At 36.3% G+C, this 20,927-nt stretch overlaps 2 protein-coding genes across 5 annotated transcripts in view; both read left to right on the forward strand.

Moving 5' to 3' along the window:
- The window catches only part of LOC140144065 (heterogeneous nuclear ribonucleoprotein K-like), a 202,442-nt gene extending 199,773 nt beyond the window's left edge, over positions 1-2,669 (forward strand). For 2 of the 4 annotated variants that reach the window (XM_072165900.1, XM_072165901.1), the window contains exons 8-10: positions 15-131; positions 1,029-1,157; positions 2,295-2,667. In XM_072165900.1, coding sequence (XP_072022001.1) covers positions 15-19 — 5 coding nt within the window. In that variant the 3' untranslated portion in view covers positions 20-131; positions 1,029-1,157; positions 2,295-2,667. Of the gene's footprint in view, positions 1-14; positions 132-1,028; positions 1,158-2,294 lie in introns of all 4 variants that reach the window. The other 2 variants (XM_072165897.1, XM_072165899.1) reach the window with 2 other exon arrangements.
- Positions 60-18,992, forward strand: LOC140144056 (uncharacterized). Its single transcript, XM_072165882.1, has 8 exons — positions 60-131; positions 1,029-1,101; positions 2,388-2,703; positions 3,348-3,381; positions 4,262-4,381; positions 6,901-7,070; positions 9,095-9,212; positions 16,975-18,992. Exons 1-7 carry the CDS (start codon positions 60-62, stop codon positions 9,168-9,170), a joined length of 861 nt encoding a protein of 286 aa, XP_072021983.1. The 3' UTR covers positions 9,171-9,212; positions 16,975-18,992.
- Positions 18,993-20,927: the final 1,935 nt, after the last annotated feature.

Raw genomic sequence — 20,927 nt, forward strand, 5'->3', positions numbered from 1 at the left:
TTTGGTTTTCACAGTATAAGCAACAGAATCCAAATGATGACTTTGAAGTGGAAGTGCGTATGCTGGTACATCAGAGTCAAGCCGGAGCTGTCATCGGCAGAGCAGGCTTCAAAATTAAGGAATTCCGTGAGGTAAGTGTTGTAATCAAATTGTGTTGGCAAAAAATCGCCGGAAATTTTGTTACATTTTGGTAGATTCTATTTTTAGTTGGCATATCTGAACTAAAAATACCATAAAGAAGAAATAGTATTTCTACGCAGGGTCAGAATTTTGGTGAGTATCCGTGAATCGATTCTCGCAAAGATTCTCTCAAACAGATTTGCGTGAATCAAAGTTGATTCTCGCAAACTTTTGTAGTTTACACAGAAGTTGATTTGCAAGAATCAAATGATTCCCCGCAAATTTATTCTGCAAGAATCAAGATTGATTCTCGCACAGTGAAACGAAATTCTGACCCTGCTACGAGTACACAATGAGTTATCCTGTTAGCTGGTTGGTCCCTGTGCGAGTGATCCAAGCTTTCGTCAGATGTGTCCGACTTCATCTGACGAAAGCGCAAAACCTATTGTCGAGAAAGTCAATATATCCACTTATCCGGAAAGGAGAAATAGTAGAAACCTGAAATACCACGAAACTTTGTCAATTTGGGCAGTTTGCAGTCTGCAAATTACATTATTCTTGATTTTTATGCCATTATAAATAGTAACTTGAGAACATCAACATTTTCTCTCTCCTCTGGACAGAATTTCCATTAGGAAATATTTTGAAAACAAACGACCTGTTCTGTACCGATATTCCATGTGTAGCATTAATTGGGAAACCAGAATTCCCTGAAGTAACAGTACACTTGATAGAATCTTAGTACTATAAATCATGTTGCTGTGGTTTTTTCCACCCACAACTTCTTTATGCCACCATTTGATAGCGTTACTTGTTCTAGAAACAGTAACCGACCTGTAACTTGATTCGAAACAAGTACGTACTTGGAACCATCAGCAATCTTGTTTTTCTTTTCTTTGGTTATGCAGACAACTGGGTGTAACATCAAGGTGTTCTCCGAGCAGTGCCCACACTCCACAGATAGAGTAGTGATGATGAAGGGTAAGACGTCGGTCGTCGCCAAGTGTATGAAGGCCATCAATGAGCTGCTTCAAGTGGTAAGATTACATTTCATTTTGACCAACACTAGGATCCACAACATGTTCATCTATCAGAGCACAGTTCTTTAACCCCAATACATTTGTACATTCATTGAATGACCTTTGAAAATTTGAGTACAAAAACTCATATTCTGTAACTTGAGGTCAAATTTTGCACTATGACTGTTTAATTGAGGTTATTGAACTATGCCACTGGAATGAGGCCATTGTGGTCCATAGTGCAACCAAGCATATTATGTACTCATGAGAAGAAAAAAAATCTGGAAATAGTGGATGTTCCTTGTAGATGTGGCGTATCAAATATGTATGCGAGAATCCCCCTCATGCCATTGAGGCCTCCCAGTTTACTTGCGTTCATTAGTTATATTCTGATGAGTGCGATTCCAAATTGTCGCCCAAATTTGGGTTCATGGCAGTCATTTTGCTGCTTAAGTCATGATAAACCTTAACAGTAATTTTGTGGGTGTTGTGAAAAAAATAGGTACTTGGCAGGTGGTTTTTATTTGTCACCTCGTACGATGCAAAGCGTAATTTAAGTTTGATTGCGTATATTGGCATGTAAAGCATCTTGGGAGGGAAGCAAAATTGTTTGCACTCAAGTATTTGGCATGTAAGATTGCCTTGTGACAGAGAAACTGGGGCGATTGCGACTGACTGTCGTGTCTCGTGCATGATGTGTTGCCTGCAGTTGTACAATTCATGGTTTTTACTCACGAACGAGCCAAAAGCTTCCTTTAATGAATTGGTGGTTGAGTGGGTTTCTGAGTAATTATCCTATGAGTCGGAGGCCTACGCCTGGCAGATTGTCATTTTGGGAGATGTGACGCAGCTGGCAGCTATCATACTGGATTCGCTATACCTTAATGGCGAAATTTCTCGTTTCTTGAAACATAAATATCATGCCCTGTCCATGGAGCTAATCGGCTAAATATACTTATTTTGTCAAAATCTTGTGGTGACCCAGTATGATTTCAGTAGTCTTAATGGATTACAAGATATTTTAAAAACAAGTAGAATTGTACCAGTATGTTTTAACATTAATCATGTTTCTTTGTATGATCGCTATGTTATAATGCATTTCTCCTAATATCCCAGCTTTATCGTAAATCAATGTAAATATTTTCTTTTGGACAGACACCGATCAAGGGTCCAAGCCAACTCTACGATCCATACAACTATGATGAGAATTTTTCCTTTGAGTATGGCGGCTACTCTTTCCCGCCCCAGGTGTCGGTGGTGGATATGGCGGCGGGGGAGGCTTTGGTGGAGGGCGTGGTGGTGGAGGGCGTGGACGAGGAATGCGCTTGGAGGTGGCGGTGGATTCGGAGGAGGAGGCCGTGGTGGGCGAGGTGGACGACCAGGAGGTGGATTTGGTGGTGGTGGTGGTGGTGGATCATATGGTGGCGGTGGAAGAATGGGAGGTATGGGAGGCGGTATGGGTGGACCACGTGGTGGACAAAGGAGAGGTGGCGGTGGAATGTTTGGCGGCAGTGGAGGTGGAGGTGGAATGTTTGGCGGTGGCGGCAGGCAGAGACAGAGACAGGTAAGACAGATTTCTGTTTATCCTTCCTGCAAGAAATTCATGAGTTGGATTAGTGTTAAAAAAAAAAGAAAAAAAAAGAAGCTGTATTATCTTTGAATAATGATTTCTGTGTTAGGCCAATTCTGTATAGTTTTACCCAAAGGATAAGCCCAGGTTTCAAGGTGACCCTTACAAAACACCATATCCAGAGAGTATATGACACAGTGACACAGATGAATTCCAACCTATATCCAAAATATTTATCCACAAAAGTATTTTAACATGTGAAGGGCTTGCAAGTATCCATTGCTGCAGATGTAATGTAACATGAGATCATTTAGCAATTTAGATGTAATGTAACACAGGTTCATTTAGAGGTAATGTAACATGGGTTCATTTAGCAATTTAGATTTACTTGTAATGTGCTTGTTTCAAAGAACAAAATCAAAAAATCAAAAATTGATAACTGCAATTCTGTAGTTGGGAGAAGGTTGTATAATATAATTTTTAGTTGATTTAGCCATGCCATGGACTTAAATTGGCAACCCAGGCTGGAGTCTGTGTACTGGCATTTCAGAAAGAGTCCATAGTGATATATCATCTCTTATTTGTATGTCTTATTTGGAAAGTTGATGACATAGTTTTGTACTTTTTGTCAATTGCAGAGATGATGGCTATGGTGGCTATGGAGATGATTTGGTAAGAATGATTTTTACTTTTTCATAATCTGTATTAGGGGAATGGACAGCTGGGTTATCAGAAAATATTTTGGGACAAAGGATGACAATTTTCATTAAGTCATTCATATTTTGAGATTCCCAATAACCATGCTCCCCCTGCTGCAAATGAACAAATCTGGCAAGTAAACTAGAATCTGAGGTGGAATTATAAGGTCTAGTTTGTGTCTGCTGTCACTGTTAATCAAACTATAAAAGGAAGGTTTATTCATCTAGTGTCGATAGCAGCAAAAAGCGATAAGTTACAGTACTTCAAGAAGGTAAAGATCAACTTTTCTAGGCATTGTTGACATGGTGCCTTCAGGAAAGAAAGTTTTCTATTACCAAGACCTAATGTTTGAGATGGTTTGTATATTTGAAGGTGTAAAATTAACCATAAGGCATGCTGTTTTACCGCTGCCTTCAGGAACAAAATCACCATGTCACTCGTAATCAAGCTGTGCCCAAGTTTGATTGATTGGCAGATAACATCAGACACAAACTAATATTTGATTATAGCTGATGACAATGTTCACATGTTTCGTTGTTGGTACAGACTCGGCCATGTTTACAAAGTTCAATTCCTTGAGCGTGCATGTTGGCGGGCTGCATACAGGTAATCAGTTGTGCTCAGTTGTAATCAGTTGTGCTGACTGAGCTTGTCAAGCCCATGTATCAAACGCTATATAGTAAAGGTCTTTGCCAAAATATGCCAGTGTTCACACCAGTTCAGTCCCATGGTTAACAATCCAATATTTCCCCTTATTAGCATCTTTGATCAGTGTCAAGTGGTTTTTTGAACCATTCCTAGTTACTTCATTTGCATTGACCGCTGTGTTGCGTACATTTTTTTTCTTCGTCAGATGGGTGGCGGTGGCGGTAGAGGAGGCGGCGGCGGTGGATATGACGGTGGATATGGTGGTGGAGGTGGCATGGACAATTCTGGTCCAATCACATCTCAACAAGTAACCATACCAAAAGATGTAAGATGCTAAGTGTTCTCTCATGCCTTTCAAAAGGTCTTGATAATATTTTTGTAGAAGAGCTGTACATTATGAATTTCAAAACAAGGGGATCCAAATTGTGTGGCTTTTTTCTACAGTATTAGAAATGATTCGATGATAGAATACAACTGCACCTAAGCCTTTGTCTAACCTTTGCAAGCTGCACTGGTACAATTTCACTATAGGTAAATTAAGTAATACTTGGCCAAGTTTGAACACTCAGAATGCTAGTGGCTCTGTGATAAACACACATGCACATAGCGCAGTACATAAGAAAGCATACACATGCCTTACATTGTGTACACGCTTAGTACGCTACATGGACGCAACAGGTACGTTCGAGCTTGGCCAAGAATTACTTAATTTACCTGTAGTGAAATCACTTTGTGGTTTCAATAACGTGTTGATCATTGAAAATGGTTGTCTGCAACGGATAAAATCACCCGTAGTTGCCCAATTTCTGGTATTATAATAGGTCATCATATGCATATTCCACAACTCGGGTTGTGCAGGGAGATATTACATGTTCTGTAAGGCTGTCGTTGCGATATACCCTATGCTTCTTGAGCATAACCAATATAAATGCGACACTGGGCTATTCCAGTTGAAATCCATACACCCCCTGAGGAAGACATGACCTTAATCTATCATACAGAAAATTTGAATTTCAAAAGGGGTTACCTGAATCGGTGAGGAGATAAAGGGCATGTCTTCCATTGGGTTGTGGGCTATTTCATTATAAATGACAACATTGAGTCCCAAAAGGGGTCAAAATTCAAACTCATTTATTTCATGCAAATTCATTATCATTTCAAATTTCAGATGGTGTGTCAATAATTCTCAAAATATTAGGCGTCAAACCCTCAGGAACCATTAAAAAAATTAAATTGAATTTTTGCTGTGTAAAACATAGCTGCCGTCTGGAGGGACATTTTTTAAACAATTTAATACACAACTTTGAAAGAGTATATGTAACCAACATTGGGTTCATACTTATTCATATTTAGTCTGTAATAATTGTTGTATGTTCCTTTACACTTCAGTGTCTTAAATATGCCAGTTTCAATATAAAACAATTAGTAAATTGATACTAATCCAGATAAATGGTGCAAAATTACTACATATTTTTAAGGATAAACTTTATCTTCACATGAAAAATTCATGAAATAGATTTTGTCCTGCCCAATAGCTACACTGATGCATAAGTTAGTATTCTGCGTCAATCTGTTGTACTAGTCATGGAAAACCTAAAATAAAAGACCCTCCTGTGTCATTTGTTCTGGATAGGACACATTTTTAACACATAATAAAGCATACTTTAACTTTAGAAATAGCTGCATTAACAAGAAACTATCAATATTATTGCATAAAAGATCCCCAGCATTTAAAATCCACTACAAACAGGGTTAATATTCTGGTTAAATTAGGAATATTGCAATTTTTAGCTAACCGAAGTTCAATGCAGAATAATATCATATGTGTTCTCAACAACTGGACAATAATTTGAACACTAAAGTGGTTTGTAAGCATAATTTGCAATAAAATGCAAAAATTTCCTGTAGGTTTGGCTCTTTGAAATTTTTATTTTTTAGTTTGTTTACCAATTCATGGAAATGACATAATTGTGCTGGAGAGGACATTTGTTAAATTGCAAACAGAATCGTGGATACAGGCTTGCAAAATGCAACAAATACCAAATCATGTGCCACCTTGGTAGAAGGAAGACCACTCTTCCTCTACAAATTTCACATTCTATGATATAACCCTTCTTATTTCAACAATTAGTAATTAACTTCAGTTCTGGAGAGGACAAATTTTTAACGCGAACTGTGGTATCAAGAACAAGTGGTCTACTGTATGTAAAATAAATGAATTCCTCAATCAGTGCCCTGTCCCATCAATTGGTAATATAACACAGATTATACAGGTAGGGTAAGGGTTTATATTTCCGCTTTAATGTTAACAAAAATGGAGGCATGAATTGGAGAGGACACTCATTTTTTTATTTAACGCAAAATGCCAATTTTGCAAGAATCTACGGAATTTTAACATTTTTGCACCAATTTTCACCATTCAACTTGCATGATGTTCCACACATATCATATTTTCATTGCAACAAGCACATTGCCATAGAATGTACCTAATTTTTCAAAGAATTAATTCAGAATACATGGGCAAAATGAAATGGGACTCCAAAATTGGGTTAAAAATGTACCTTTTGGCAATTTTTTTATACAAAAAATAGACAGAATTCTGTAAAAATGCTCATGTAGCTTTTAGTTTGTGGCATACTTAGAATTAAGTTAATAACACTGCATTATCACCCTAATTATATCAACCAGATATGATAAAAGCCATTTTTGTGAACGTGTCATTTATAATGAAATAGCCCTTGTATGGATTTCAACTCTTAATGATAATGGCATTTTGCATGGAGTATATATATATTTGGAATGATTTAACCATTTTTTATTTAAATTTATTTCTTTCCCCCACAGTTGGCTGGATCAATCATTGGTCAGGGTGGTCAGCGCATCAGGCAGATCCGACAAGATTCCAACGCCAAGATCAAGATCGACGAGCCCCAGCCCGGATCAAACGACCGAATTATCACCATCACAGGCACACAAGAACAGATCACAAATGCACAGTATCTCCTCCAACACAGGTGAGTAGTCAGATGGTGTATTATACTAATTTACCGGATAGTGTCTCTTTCAGGAGGGAGGGAGTGTTAAAATGATCTTTCAGTTTCAGGGAAAAGGGTTTGTCGAAATGTCAACATGCACACACAATGAAGATTCTGGAGTTTCATATTTAAATATTTCATATACTTCATATATTTTTGCAGATTTATTTGGCAAATATTCTTTGAATAAAGTGTTGGAAAAATAACATACATCAATAAGTTATAGATGCTGTTTCTTACTCTTATAGGGCAGTGCCCCTATGGAAAACATGACCTTAATCTTCCATATGGGGGGAGTATAGATTTAAAATGGAGTTGGCCATTCAGGTAACCCTGTTAGGAATTTACACTCCGTGTTGAACATTAAGGTCATGTCTTCCATAGGGGGTGTATGGATTTCATCTGGAATAGCCCATAATGAAGGCAATATGTCACTCCCTTCCTGAAAGAGATGATTATCATAATAAGTGTGAATGGTTTGTGTGGTGGTTACCAAGATATATTAAGCATCGGAGAGCAATATGATCACTGTATTTGTGGCAGCAATTGCATTTTTTGGGTGCAATTGTGTTATATAGAATTTTTTTTACAAAAATTGAAAAAGAAATTCAGGCCCTAAATTATTTGTTGTTATCAGAAGGGGGGGGATCATTTCCAAAAGTAATCAAACCAAGGTGCCTTTTGTAGCTTCCAAAATCGTGTTTTTCTTCTAGTGCTCAATATAAATTGACATTGGTTTTGTAAGAAATGGATCAATGCCATGAAAAAAGTTTCCACCACAGACATATTCACTCACCTGTCCATGTGCATCATCATTATTTTGTCTCTCCATCTCTGCCTAACCTTCCTTATACATATGCATGGGGTGGGGGGGGGGGGAAGATTGCTAGATTTGGTCAAAATAGGGATCAAATTTATCCCTTTCATCCAAACTGATGTTGCAGGCATTGTGACCCTGTTTTGTTAAAAATAAACAAAATACTGAATGTTTCACAGGCTGATTATACCAAAATTTGTGTGCACACCTTGCATGAGCACGGATTGGTGTTTCAAATTTGTTTTTAAACCCTCTAGAGGAAAACCTATCTGTTTTGGGTTTGGCTTTTTTTTTAAAGAGCTTCATATTCTCAAAATTAGTTTATGAATGTTTTCATTATTTTTGCAATTCTGGCTCCCAAATCTTGCTTTAAAAGAAATATTTTTCTGTGAACTTTTATTCTCCTTACAAATGTACATAACACACAAACATCCTGACACACCCCTCACGAGGATACAGGAACCAACACCCCACCCCACCCTCCATGAAGGATATATACATCACTGTTGCAGCAGTATATCAACAAGAGAAGGTGGACTGGGATATTCCATTTGAAATCCATAACCCTATGAAAGACATGATCTTGATCTCCCACACTGGCAGTGTGAATTTCAAATGGGGTTACCTGAATGGTTGACTCCATTTTGAAATCTATACCACCTGTGTGGGAGATAGAGGTCATGTCTTCCATAGGGGGTGTATGGATTTCAACTGGAATAGCCCTTTAATCCTGTACCAGTCAGCTATTAATCAGAACCACCAATCCATCCACAAATCTTTTAAATTCTACCATTCTATCAATCCATCTTTCTCACACAACAAAGCAACCACAACCCATATTTCATCCGATCACATGATATGATTTTTCCCGATGTTTTTGCCTCCACCCATTCTAGCAGACCCTCTTGCGTGTCCAATCACATGATATGATTTTTTTCCGATATGTTTTGCTTCCACCAATTCTAGGAATCCTCCAGTGCGTCCGATCCCATGATATGAATTTTTCCGATATGTTTTGCCTCCACCTATTCTAGAAATCCTCCGATCACATGATATGATTTTTCCGATGTTTTGCCTCCACCCATTCTAGCATACCCTCTTGCGTGTCCGATCACATGATATGATTTTTCCGATATGTTTTTGACGTTGATGTGTTTTCTCCTCTATTCCACCAATTATCCTATAGTGTGAAGCAAGGATCAGGCTATGGCAAGCAGGGCGGTGGTGGTGGTGGTGGTGGCTCGGGTGGTTATAGGAACTAGGGATAAACTACTGCAGAACAGTCATGTATATGGCCTATATAAGTAAGCATAGCCCCTGTTAATTTAACTACTAACAAATCAATCGCAGAAGAGTATCCCCAATATGAAGTTCTTCTCCGATATGCCACCGATGACCACATTCTAAGAGACCATACCCAACAATGAAGTTCTTGATTGCCAATGTCCCATAACCAAATCATTCTAAAACACACAATTTTTTTTTTTTTTTCCCCATGCTTGTTTGTAACCAAAAACATGCTATTTTGAAAATATTTGTGTGCACAAATCACTTGTATTTAAAGAAAACCCACCCGCTTGATTGCCCTAAGTGCCTGTGATTACCCAGTATGCCTGAACAAAATGTTTGTCACATTTATTTTGAATAACGGAGACGATCCCTAAAAGTCCCAGTAATTTGAACACTTCAGTGCACTGCACTTTCAAAATGAGGTTATACTAGCCAAAAGTGGATACAAAATTTACGTTCTTGCACTTTCCGCAAGAAAAGAGTTTGTTGATTTTTTTTGTTGCGAATAAATAACCTAATTACCTAATTACTAGGACGAGTTATATCAATAGTGGCTGAGCTCGCTGCATTTTCCACTCCATGTGCTATTTATTCCCCCGTGCTCATAAGTCCCGCTACCCTCGATTGGTAACAACTCAAATAAGTGATTAGTAAACACTGCCTAGCTGTAGATTTGCATGTATGAATAGCTGAGAAGTACCAAAGCTAAAAAAATCATGCTTTAAGCTAATTTATGTAAGGGGGAAACTGTAAATGTGGTTATTTTCGCGCTATTTTTGTTTTTCTTGGTGTATTAATTCCTAACATTGCTTGCATTGCTGATGTAATTTCAAGTTATTTATACACTGATTTAACATGACAAATAAACTCTTTCAGGGGGAGGGGGAATGCAAGCTTTTAGAAGAGCATGAAAAAGGCAAAAATAAATGCAGCACGAAAATAACCACTTTTACATTAATTGGAACAGCAACACTTTGCATGTGCATGGATTTTTAACCGCTAAACAAGAAACAGGGAAAATGTTGTTTCTTGAGGTGAAGTTTACAGTTTTAAGTGCACTGGCAAAATATGTTTGTGCCCTGAACCGATTTTTCCATCTCTAAGTAACCAATTACTATCAAAATGGAACAAACCAGGTTTTTGTTTTTTCCAACAAGCCACAAGTCGTTTCCAGATAATGTGTAATTATAACTGAGCCTTCTTATGCATGGGCTTTTGGCAACATGATAAGCGTTAAATTAATGGGATTTCGAAAAGTGTTAATGGGATTTTTACTGACTCTTGTCGGTTTTAATAAAACTCATATCTCGATCAAATACACATAGGGACTTTTGTTTTATATAAAATATTCCGCTTCAAATTGTGTGTATTATATTATTGAAAAGGTTTTAGCAGTTTAAATGCAAATATATAAATAGCAATTAGGAGAGAGCATGTCTTCATTAATCGTTTACACACGGGAACGTTTTACTATTTATGAAAAATAAACATAGTTTCTTCTTATGCTCTGTGTGTGCTGCATATATTACAATCGACTAGAGACGGCTTTAATGTTGTCAGGTCGTAGCTCGTCACTGGAGGACACTATGTTTATTCATGTTGTTCATTTCCCAATGTTGTTTCTGCTAAGGATTTATAGTACGGTTGACATGTTCCTGCTTGTACGGACGTGATGTTATATAGCATAGGTTTTCTTTTTTAGAAAATGGGTGCAACATTGCTCGAGGTTTCACAGTTCAAATATGCCATGCAATTTACACGTATAAGCCGTGTTTACTCGATCTCGTGATGATATTTTATTATTTTGAATTGGGATAGATGACACGCTCAACCAGAGCCCCAAAAGAGGTTCATGTTGTTGAGAATGTGCGTGGATAATCCAAGAGGTGGAAATTTGAAACGTTTCTCAAGTGGGGAGTTTGTTTTTGCTAGGGTGGCATCATGTCAACAAGCTTGAACATTGAGTGTGAGGTGATTGGGATTTATAGCAAAGCATGTATTGGCAATGCAATGTTAGGGAATCAATATGTATGTTCTCCAACTGATCCACACAGGTTCAGTGTTATAGTAGGGTGTTTACATTTAGAAGTTTATATTGTGGTTCCTTCAGGAATGATGTTTAGAAATGAGAATTTTTGAGTTCTGTGACAATCGGCAGACAGTTCAATATACATTGGTGGATGTATTATCATTCCCAAGTTGACATTGTTTATTCTAACTAGGAAAAACTTAATTAAATATGCTAATTTTGAAGGAAAAAAAAGTGTGATGAAGGTAGGTAATTTGCTTCCCAAAACATTGCATTGCCTTTTAGTTTGAAAAAGTAGAAAATCAACAATTGAAGTTAATGCTAACATAGCTAATTCCATTTTCATGCACATAATTTTGAAATGCCAGCACTGGCTTGTCAGTTATTTGTCATCGAATAACGGACAAGCAGGTGCTTAAAGAAGTCTGCATGTAACAGCAGGAGTGAGAGAATTGGTTTCATTTGACAGCGACTGGCTTTCATTCATACTGGGCTATTCTAGTTATGATCCAAACACCCCATATGGAAGATGTGACCTTCATCTTCTACATAGGGGGTGTAGATTTCAAATGGAGTCGCCCATTCAGGTAGCTCCATTTGAAATTCACAACCCTTGTTTGGAAGATGATGATTGCCATTTCCTTACGGGGGTGTATGGATTTCAACTGGAATTACCAGTGAAAATTCTATCCAACTTTTGTTGGTATGGGCAGACTTCTTGTAGTTGCTGTAGCATTCTCATTTGAATTGGCTTCAAATACGCATGTCAACTTGCAAAGTACATAGACGATGTATTAAAGCAAAATTCATCCCATCAAAGTAGATGGTTGAGATCGTGATTTCTTAACCTCAGCGCTAACTTCTACTTCATTGTATACCATTTAAGGTGGTACTACACCCCTTGGTAAATTTGTGACTATTTTTGCATTTTTCTCAAAAAATAATAACACAGTGGTAACACAAGTTATGTATCTGATAGGGGCAAGGAATCCCATTACTACACTGGAATTTCAGTGACTCGAGACAAGCGGTACGTTATTTATGATAAGAAAAGAGGTACCGCTAGAATGTACCTCATTTCTTAACATAATGAACCACTTGTCTTGAATCACTGAAATTTCATTGAAGTAATTGGATGTCTTGCCCCTATAATATACATAACTTTTGTTACCAGTGTGTAGTTATTTTTTGAAAAATGCAAAATTAGTCACAAATTTACCACAGGGGTGTAGTACCCCCTTAACCGGCATTTATAGAAGTTAGTGATGGCATAAAGAAATTGTGATCTCAAGTAGCCAACATAATATTGCAGCGCAGATGGCATTACATTTTTAAACTTCAAATGAGAATGATACATAATGAATTGAATACTAACCTCAGCTTTGATTTCATATCTTGAACACTGCATAATAAAGAAATTCACAATGTTTCTGTTAATATCTTCAGCAACAGTTGCACCAAATTTACATCAAAATCAATTTCTGGGGAAAAAATAGTGATTTTGGGGTTGGGCAAGAATAAAATAATGTTACATTACATCCAAAACAATTGTGAATATCTAAAATGCAGTGTTGAAGATAAACCACTAATGCCAGCAATAACCACGTTTGACCGCTACCAATTGGTTTTGGGATAACTCACTCCATTGGCTTTTGGGATAACTCGCCATAATATAACTCATCACTACTGACTACTCTAACCTCATCATCTTCATCTTACCATGCTAACACCTTTTTTCCCATCTCCCTGTGGAAGACTAGTGATTTTGTTGTTGTCAAAGCCAGAAAACATAAAATCACTGTCTGCCATCAGGGCGGTGCGGAGCTAACTCCACCTCACAAATGGTTGCAGTGGGAACGCACACACATTACATACCTAACCCTAGCTCTCATGGTTGGCTTTTGGGGACACGCATCTAACCCTTGGTGCTGCGGGGACGCATCTTTAAAATCTTAACTCATGGTGTTGGGAGACACATTCTACTGTAGTATGTAGGTAAAATATCATTTAGCTGCTGCTACTGCTCAATTGTAAATGAAACACAATCCAGAACCTAACACTGGTGCGTGCTATATGCCCCTTGTAGGGTTTTGCCATAAGTGTGAAAAGCCTTAAACTGGTAACAGGGAGGAAAGATGGAAATTTAGGGCATTTTTTCCTTTTTCAAAATAAAGCTGCGTTTTCCATTCTCCGCTGCTGTGATTTTGTAACTCAAAAATAAGGTTTTTTGTGGGTGGCTTTGATGTTCCTTCAAAGTTTGTCCAATTTGGCTATTCCAGTTGAAATCCATACACCCCCTGTATAGAAGACATGACCTTAATTCTTCCACACAGGGGGTGTGAATTTCAAATAGGGTCATTCGAGTGGGCGACTTAATTTGAAATCTACACCTCCTGTGTGCAGGATTTCATGTCTTCAATAGGGATGTCTGGATTTCAACTGGAATAACCCATTTGCTATTACTGGCCACTACTCTAGGAAAAACATAGTCAAGGCTCTCAAGCATATGGCAGAACCAAGCAAGGAGTACACATTGCATTTAATGTTATGGCGACAAAAACAAACTTGTTTTACAGGGCCCGACCGGCCCAGATTTTGCATTGGCAGTTTTTTTTGGACAAAATTTAGATTTAAACTTCAGAACATTTTTTGCAAAAAATTATCAAATTTTTGGAAGTTCTTGGTGATATTTTAGGGTTAAATTTTTTTTAAAATTCAGACTGACCAACCGTACTTACCGCCCGTAATTTTTTTTTTTTTGTCGCCTAAATCGTTTTAGTTTTACAGGCTGTATTAAAAAATGATTGCTACCAATCTGATTGGTTGTTGTTTGAAAACCATGCATTTTCCAATTGCAGAATCGGGTCTTTTGATGACCGGAATTAATTTTGAAATTTCCTCAAAATGTATGGATTTCTTTTGCATTTGTATGTGGTAGTGTTGACCCAGACAATATAACTTAATACTTCCCACAATGCATTTCTTCCCTGTACTGATTTGCTATTCAGTGCATCATAGGTCAATTCGCCTATTGCATGGTTCCATCATGGTTCCATGCAGGGAGAGCCTCGAACTGGCAATAGACATGAAAGGAATTATTAGGTAACTTTACACAATGTAATATGACTGGTTCAATTCCCATTCATGCTGACAGATCGAGGCTCTCCTCGCATATGGCGGAACTGTGCAATGGGTGAATAGTGACAAAAATCTACTCAATTAACAGAGCTCATCCCGATCTTGCAATTGAGGTATTATGATGCAAGTCGGTACAGGGAAAAAATGCATTGTGTGAAGTGTAAGGTATTGTCTCTGGTGTTGCCCTTAATCTCTGGATGAAGAGAATTTGGGAGACTGGTTGGTAGCAATCATTTTGATGCATGCAGCATGTTGATAGAATGAACAAATCATTTGATTTTATATCCTGCAATACCTTTATTGTAATCATAGCTTTTTGATGGGATACTATCATTATACTTCAAATTTGTGAAACCAAACATTTGTAAAAAAAATAGTATGTCTCAGACCACCAGGTGCTTCATGCATAACAAGAAAATACCAAAATACGAATATGGATTTGGCTGTCTGCCGTACTCATCAATATATAGGTGAAATATTTCATGTGTAAAAAATGCAAGCTTATTTGGACTGAGTTTGTATCGGAAATAATGAAACAAAAATAATAATTGGAAAACCGCATTCTGATTGGATGGGATTTTAAAATTATATTGCAAGCTTTGAGACCTACTGTTTTCTTGGTTTTCACAGAGAAAGAAATTCATGCTGTATATTTTGAATCTTTTGATAGTAATATAAAGTACAAATATTGTAGTAATGTAAGAATTATTGTTACATATTTTAATGATCGGCTTGTAATAGGTGAGAATTAGTCGGATTTGTTCATGCATTCACCAATGAGGTATCAATTTACACAGGTGTAAATTCACAAAGCATGATGCGTCAGTCACGCATTACGCAGTTCGCGTAGGTGCTACGCTCAGCTGTTTGTACACCATTCTGTATCAATCCATGATGATGCGAGTCATGCCTATTATGAGCTGAGCATTAGTAGACCGATGTTACTTATTTTTTGTATAAAAAGTGACTGATTAAGAAAACTATTAGATATGTTCCAAAAAAGTGCTTTCTATGTTATAAGATATGCTTTAAGGTGTTACTACATCCCTTGATAAATTTTGTGACTAATTTTGCATTTTTCTCAAAAAATAATAACACACTGGTAACAAAAGTTATTTATATTATAGGGGGCAAGGAATCCAGTTACTACACTGGAATTTCAGTGAAACAAGACAAGCGGTACGTTATTTATGATAAGAAAAGAGGTACTGTCAGAATGTACATCATTTTTTTAACATATATAATGAACCATTTATCTTGAATCACTGAAATTTCAGTGAAATAGTTGGATTCGCTGCACCTATAATATACATAACTTTTGTTACCAGTGTATAGTTATTTTTTGAGGAAAATGCAAAATTAGTCACAAAATTTATCAGTGGGTGTAGTACCACCTTAATGTGTTAAATCTCAAAATTCAAACTTCACAATTGGCATCCTCATTATAATTGTTATGTTTGTAGAGATAGGCTAAATAAAGATGCTTTCCATCGGGTATGTCACTGTCAGGTTAAGCGTTTTGTCAGAAGTGGTCAGATGACAAAGGCTTCACAATTTTGCACGAATGTACCCAGTGTAACTTTCTATCTTGACAAGTTCTGTAAATGCAGTTACTATATAAACTGTTTGGATACTATATTTCTGTATGAAAATGTACTTTTTCCAATGTATGTATGTACAGTTGATGGGAAATGTATTTCTTCTGTTGCCAGTTCAGAACACAGTTCTATTCATGTCATACATAACAATGTAATTTGATGAAGCAAAGTGAGTCAGATGTTTATAATTATTTAATTTCTTGATACAAATTTTTGTCTAAAATAATAAGGGGGGGAAATTTTCTCTTAGAATGTATCCTGGAAGTTCTCATAAACCTTGTGACCGCGACTCAATTTACTTCATTGGATCTCAATGTAAACATCTTTGTGTACCTGGATCAAATATTTACTGAAAACTGTAATGAATTATGATTTGAAAACTACTTGAGGCTTGTGGATTGTGGAATACCTGTGTAAAATGTATTAAGAGGTACCGGTATCAAAAGATTTTTGAACACATGTGGATTTGACCATAATTATTTCATCATGCAAGTGTTGCTGAACAACTAATTTTTTGTATTTTAATGATTTATGTTTTTCCTCTGGAAACTTGGTACTCTTTGAGTGCGAGTTCAAACATGCATTGCACAAACATTCATAGTGCTATTTTGAATTGATAACCGCAAATGGATATTTCAGCAGAAATTCACCCTATGGAAGACATAATCTTAATCTCCCACACAGGGGGTGTAGATTTCAAATGGTAACCCTATTTGAAATTCACACTCTGTGTGGAAGATTAATGGCATGTCTTCCATAGGGTGAATGGATTTCAACTGGAATAGCCCAATTGGCCATTTGCACATTTCCCATAATACACAGTGCCAGGACTGAAACTTTGTCTCTGCTGAGTCGCAAGAAACGCCTATAAACGTGCAGGGTTTTGCTCTCATTGCAGTGTATTGTGGGATGTGGACAAAACATCAATTGAATACCGTCTCACCAAATATTCTTTTTATAAATACCCCTTATTAACTCATTATTTCTTGTATTGTTTTTAATTTTCTGCAGTGTTCGGGCACACTCGGGGAAACTGTTTTAAACTCTACCAATCAACTAGACGAGGGGGATGACAATCATCAGTTGTGTTTAGGGGGGACCATATCTGCAACTATGAACTAGAACCGACTAGAATGATTATATAATACGCTAACCAAACAGTTGGGTTGCTACATTTGCAATCTACACCCCCTGTGTGGAATATTAAGTTCATGTCTTCCACAGGGGGTGTATGGATTTCAACTGGACTAACCCATAGTGATAACAGCACACTTCAAGTGTTCATGGCCTAGCCATATTGTAAGCTCGAGTATATTACCAAGTGTTAGTTTTCTTTTATTACTCAGATATGCGTCGATATGCTGCATTATTTCTATTCCCGTAGTTTTCTTACGACTGTTAGACAATGTTGTAGGGAATACCTAAGCTTTGGATAAATGTGTTGGAATGTTCTTAAATTGAACATGCTGTAAGTAGGCAGGGAATAAGGGTAGCTTACTTAACTGCAAGAGCATCAAACTTACTTCAAAATGAGCTTTCTCTTTTCCATCAGTTTCCTCTGGATTGGGGTTTTACAGTTGAAATCTATACACACTCTATAGAAGATATAACCTTAAACTAATACACAGGAAGTGTGAATTTCAAATGGGATTTCCTGAATGGGCGACTTAGTTTGAAATCTATACCCCCTGTGTGGGAGATTAAGGTCATGTTTTCCATTTGTATATGTATTTCTACAACTGAAATAGCCAATTTCAAAATGATTCCATTAAGGATGCCACCTTGGATTGAACAAAGTTTACAACATAGGCATTCTTGCAATTAGACGACATTCTGTATAAACTAATTCCAGATGTTGAGTGTGTCGCACATAATTTACTGTAGCTAGTTTAACACGTTTGTCAAAGCATTATGAATTTAGGCGAAATGTATTGCGAATTTTATCCACGTAGTGGTGTCGAGAATTTGTTGCTTTGTTACAGTATTTCGACAAAATTGTGTAATTTAAATTAGAGGGATCAAAAAATGTAGCCTAAGTTTGTACTCTACCTACCAATTGTTGTGTATTTGGTGAAATTGTTGCTTGTCTACATGTATTACGTATCGGGATGTTTTTTAAGGATAAATTGGGAATGTTGTATTAAGGAGATGCCCAATGATTCTGTATCTGTGCACCCCACTAACTCGTAGAATTTCCCACATACGACCTCATCACCCAGGCATGGTTAATTGAATTGTTACATGAATGAACTTGGCACTTGTATTGGGTACTAACTATCACACCCCAATTAGCTAAGGGGACTATGGAGATGAGAGTATATGGGAAAGCCTGCCATGTATATTATGATCAGCATCAAGAAGATGGGTATGATCTTAATGTTAAAAAACTGTAAAACTTGGATCAGTTAAGCAGACAGAAAGAGTACCAGCTCGTAATGTGTAAATAATACCAGTCTCAAGCTGATCACAGCTATTTTTAAAAACCCACCTTTTTGTTGTGTACTTCCAAAGAGGCTATATACAAACTATGGTAGAAATTTGGAATTTTATTTTGTAATTAATTAACAATGGAAATCCAAGCTTACCAATTGTGATATTTATAATCAAGCAAAATATTAATATTGACCAAGAAAGTCATACCAGGTGTACACTAGTTATTTGCCTATTTCAATCAATCTTTTCTTTCCAAAAATGTTCAAAACATTTTTTCCCTTTTTATTTTATGAACCTGTAAAGTAGTTTTTACTAGACGATAATTTTTTTAAAGTTATATAAGGAAAAGCACATTAAAAAAGCTACAACAATGGTGTTGAAATTGTTACAAGTATTTGGTTAGTTAAATTCCCCCTGAATTATGAAGTTTGAATTTGTAAACAGTCTTATACGGACACCAAAGAAGACTGGTAAGGTTGTAAATTGTAATATTTTTCTCATCGGGGTAAGGGTTGGTTGGAGACCTTGTTATACTGGATATTTTTACATGGATGAAAGAAATAAAAAAAGAAGCTTGCTTTTCAGAAAGATAATAATGTATTGAATTGTCTTTATTTTGAGTCAAGTATTAATAATTAATAAAAGAAATGCATTGGTAATAAAATGCAACAAGGAATTCCCAAATTGTACATCAAAATCAACCTGGTCAATGATTTCAGGTATCAGTTCCTATGGAAACCCTTACTTTCTGCCGTCAAGCCAAGATTCTTTAAAATTGAAGATTGGCTTTCAGAAACTGTTGGGTTCCTTTATTGAATTACCGTATTCGATCTAAAACGTACCCACTGAAGAATATTTGAGCGACTACTCTATAAGCACCCCCATTTCAATCCAGTTGACCCATATTCTAACGTGCACTACGACAGCGAATTGCATAAAATGCCCGAATGAAATTGCCTTAACTTTCCAGTTTAGGATTTATACAATGATTTTGCTTAAATTGCCCTTTCATTCAGATTAATTGTTTATAATGAAAGGAAAATATTTTTTCTTCCCTAAGACCTGTTTCAGCTTGAAAAGTTGTTGAACAACCTGAACTTGACCGAAATGGAATAGATTGTGATGTGTAATTAAATTTGGAATTCCGTTATTAGATCCAGTGATAAATACCTTAAAAAGAAGATACAACATATTTCAAGACCAAGTTTGTTAGGTTTATAATAGGCGCAAATTATTTGTTTTTTGTTGCTGCGTGCATCAATAAAGTCACAACTTACGTTTGTCTAAATTCATATAAGTGTGTGCCTGTAAATCATTACGGAACACACAACTAGCGTAGGTGCTGCGCCCAACAATTTTTGCCTATTAAGCCGAATAAACTTAAGGTGTTTACCCGGGGGTGTTTAGTTACGAAAATCTAAGACGAAGTTATTTTGATTAGAAAAATCTTGAGGCTACATGATTTTGATTAGGAAATCTTTAGACTAGGTGTTTTGATTTCAAAAATCTTGAGACTAGTTATTTTTTATTTGGAAAATCTTGAGACTAGCTATTTTGATTAACAAAATCTTGAGATTAGTTGTTTTGATTTGGAAAATCTTGAGACAAGGTGTTTTGATAGACAAAATCTTGAGACTTGTTATTTTGATTTGGAAAATCTTGAGACTAGGTGTTTCAATTAACAAAATCTTGAGACTAGCTATTTTGATTGGGAAAACCTTGAGACTGTGTTTTGATAAACAAAATCTTGAGACTAGTTTATTTTTATTTGGAAAACCTTGAGATTAGGTGTTTTGATTAACAAAATCTTGAGACTAGCTATTTTGATTTGGAAAACCTTGAGACAAGGTGTTTTGATAAACATAATCTTGAGACTACTTATTTTGATTTGGAAAATCTTGAGACTAGCTATTTTGATTTGGAAAATCTTAAGACTAGTTATTTTGATTTGGAAAATCTTGAGACTAGGTGTTTTGATAAACAAAATCTTGAGACTAGTTATTTTTATTTGGAAAATCTTGAGACTAGCTATTTTGATTAACAAAATCTTGAGATTAGTTGTTTTGATTTGGAAAATCTTGAGACTAGGTGTTTTGATAAACAAAATCTTGAGACTAGTTTATTTTGATTTGGAAAATCTTGAGACTAGGTGTTTTGATTAACAAAATCTTGAGACTAGCTATTTTGATTTGGAAAACCTTGAGACTAGGTGTTTTGATAAACAAAATCTTGAGACTACTTATTTTGATTTGGAAAATCTTGAGACTAGCTATTTTGATTTGGAAAATCTTAAGACTAGTTATTTTGATTTGGAAAATCTTGAGACTAGGTGTTTTGATTAACAAAATCTTGAGACTAACTGTTTTGATTTGGGAAATCTTCAGTCCAGGTGTTTTGATTTGGAAAATCTTGAGACTAGTTATTTTTATTTGGAAAATCTTGAGACTAGCTATTTTGATTAACAAAATCTTGAGATTAGTTGTTTTGATTTGGAAAATCTTGAGACTAGGTGTTTTGATAAACAAAATCTT

Source organism: Amphiura filiformis, unplaced genomic scaffold (genome assembly GCF_039555335.1).
Source record: "Amphiura filiformis unplaced genomic scaffold, Afil_fr2py scaffold_38, whole genome shotgun sequence".
Lineage (NCBI taxonomy): Eukaryota > Metazoa > Echinodermata > Ophiuroidea > Amphilepidida > Amphiuridae > Amphiura > Amphiura filiformis.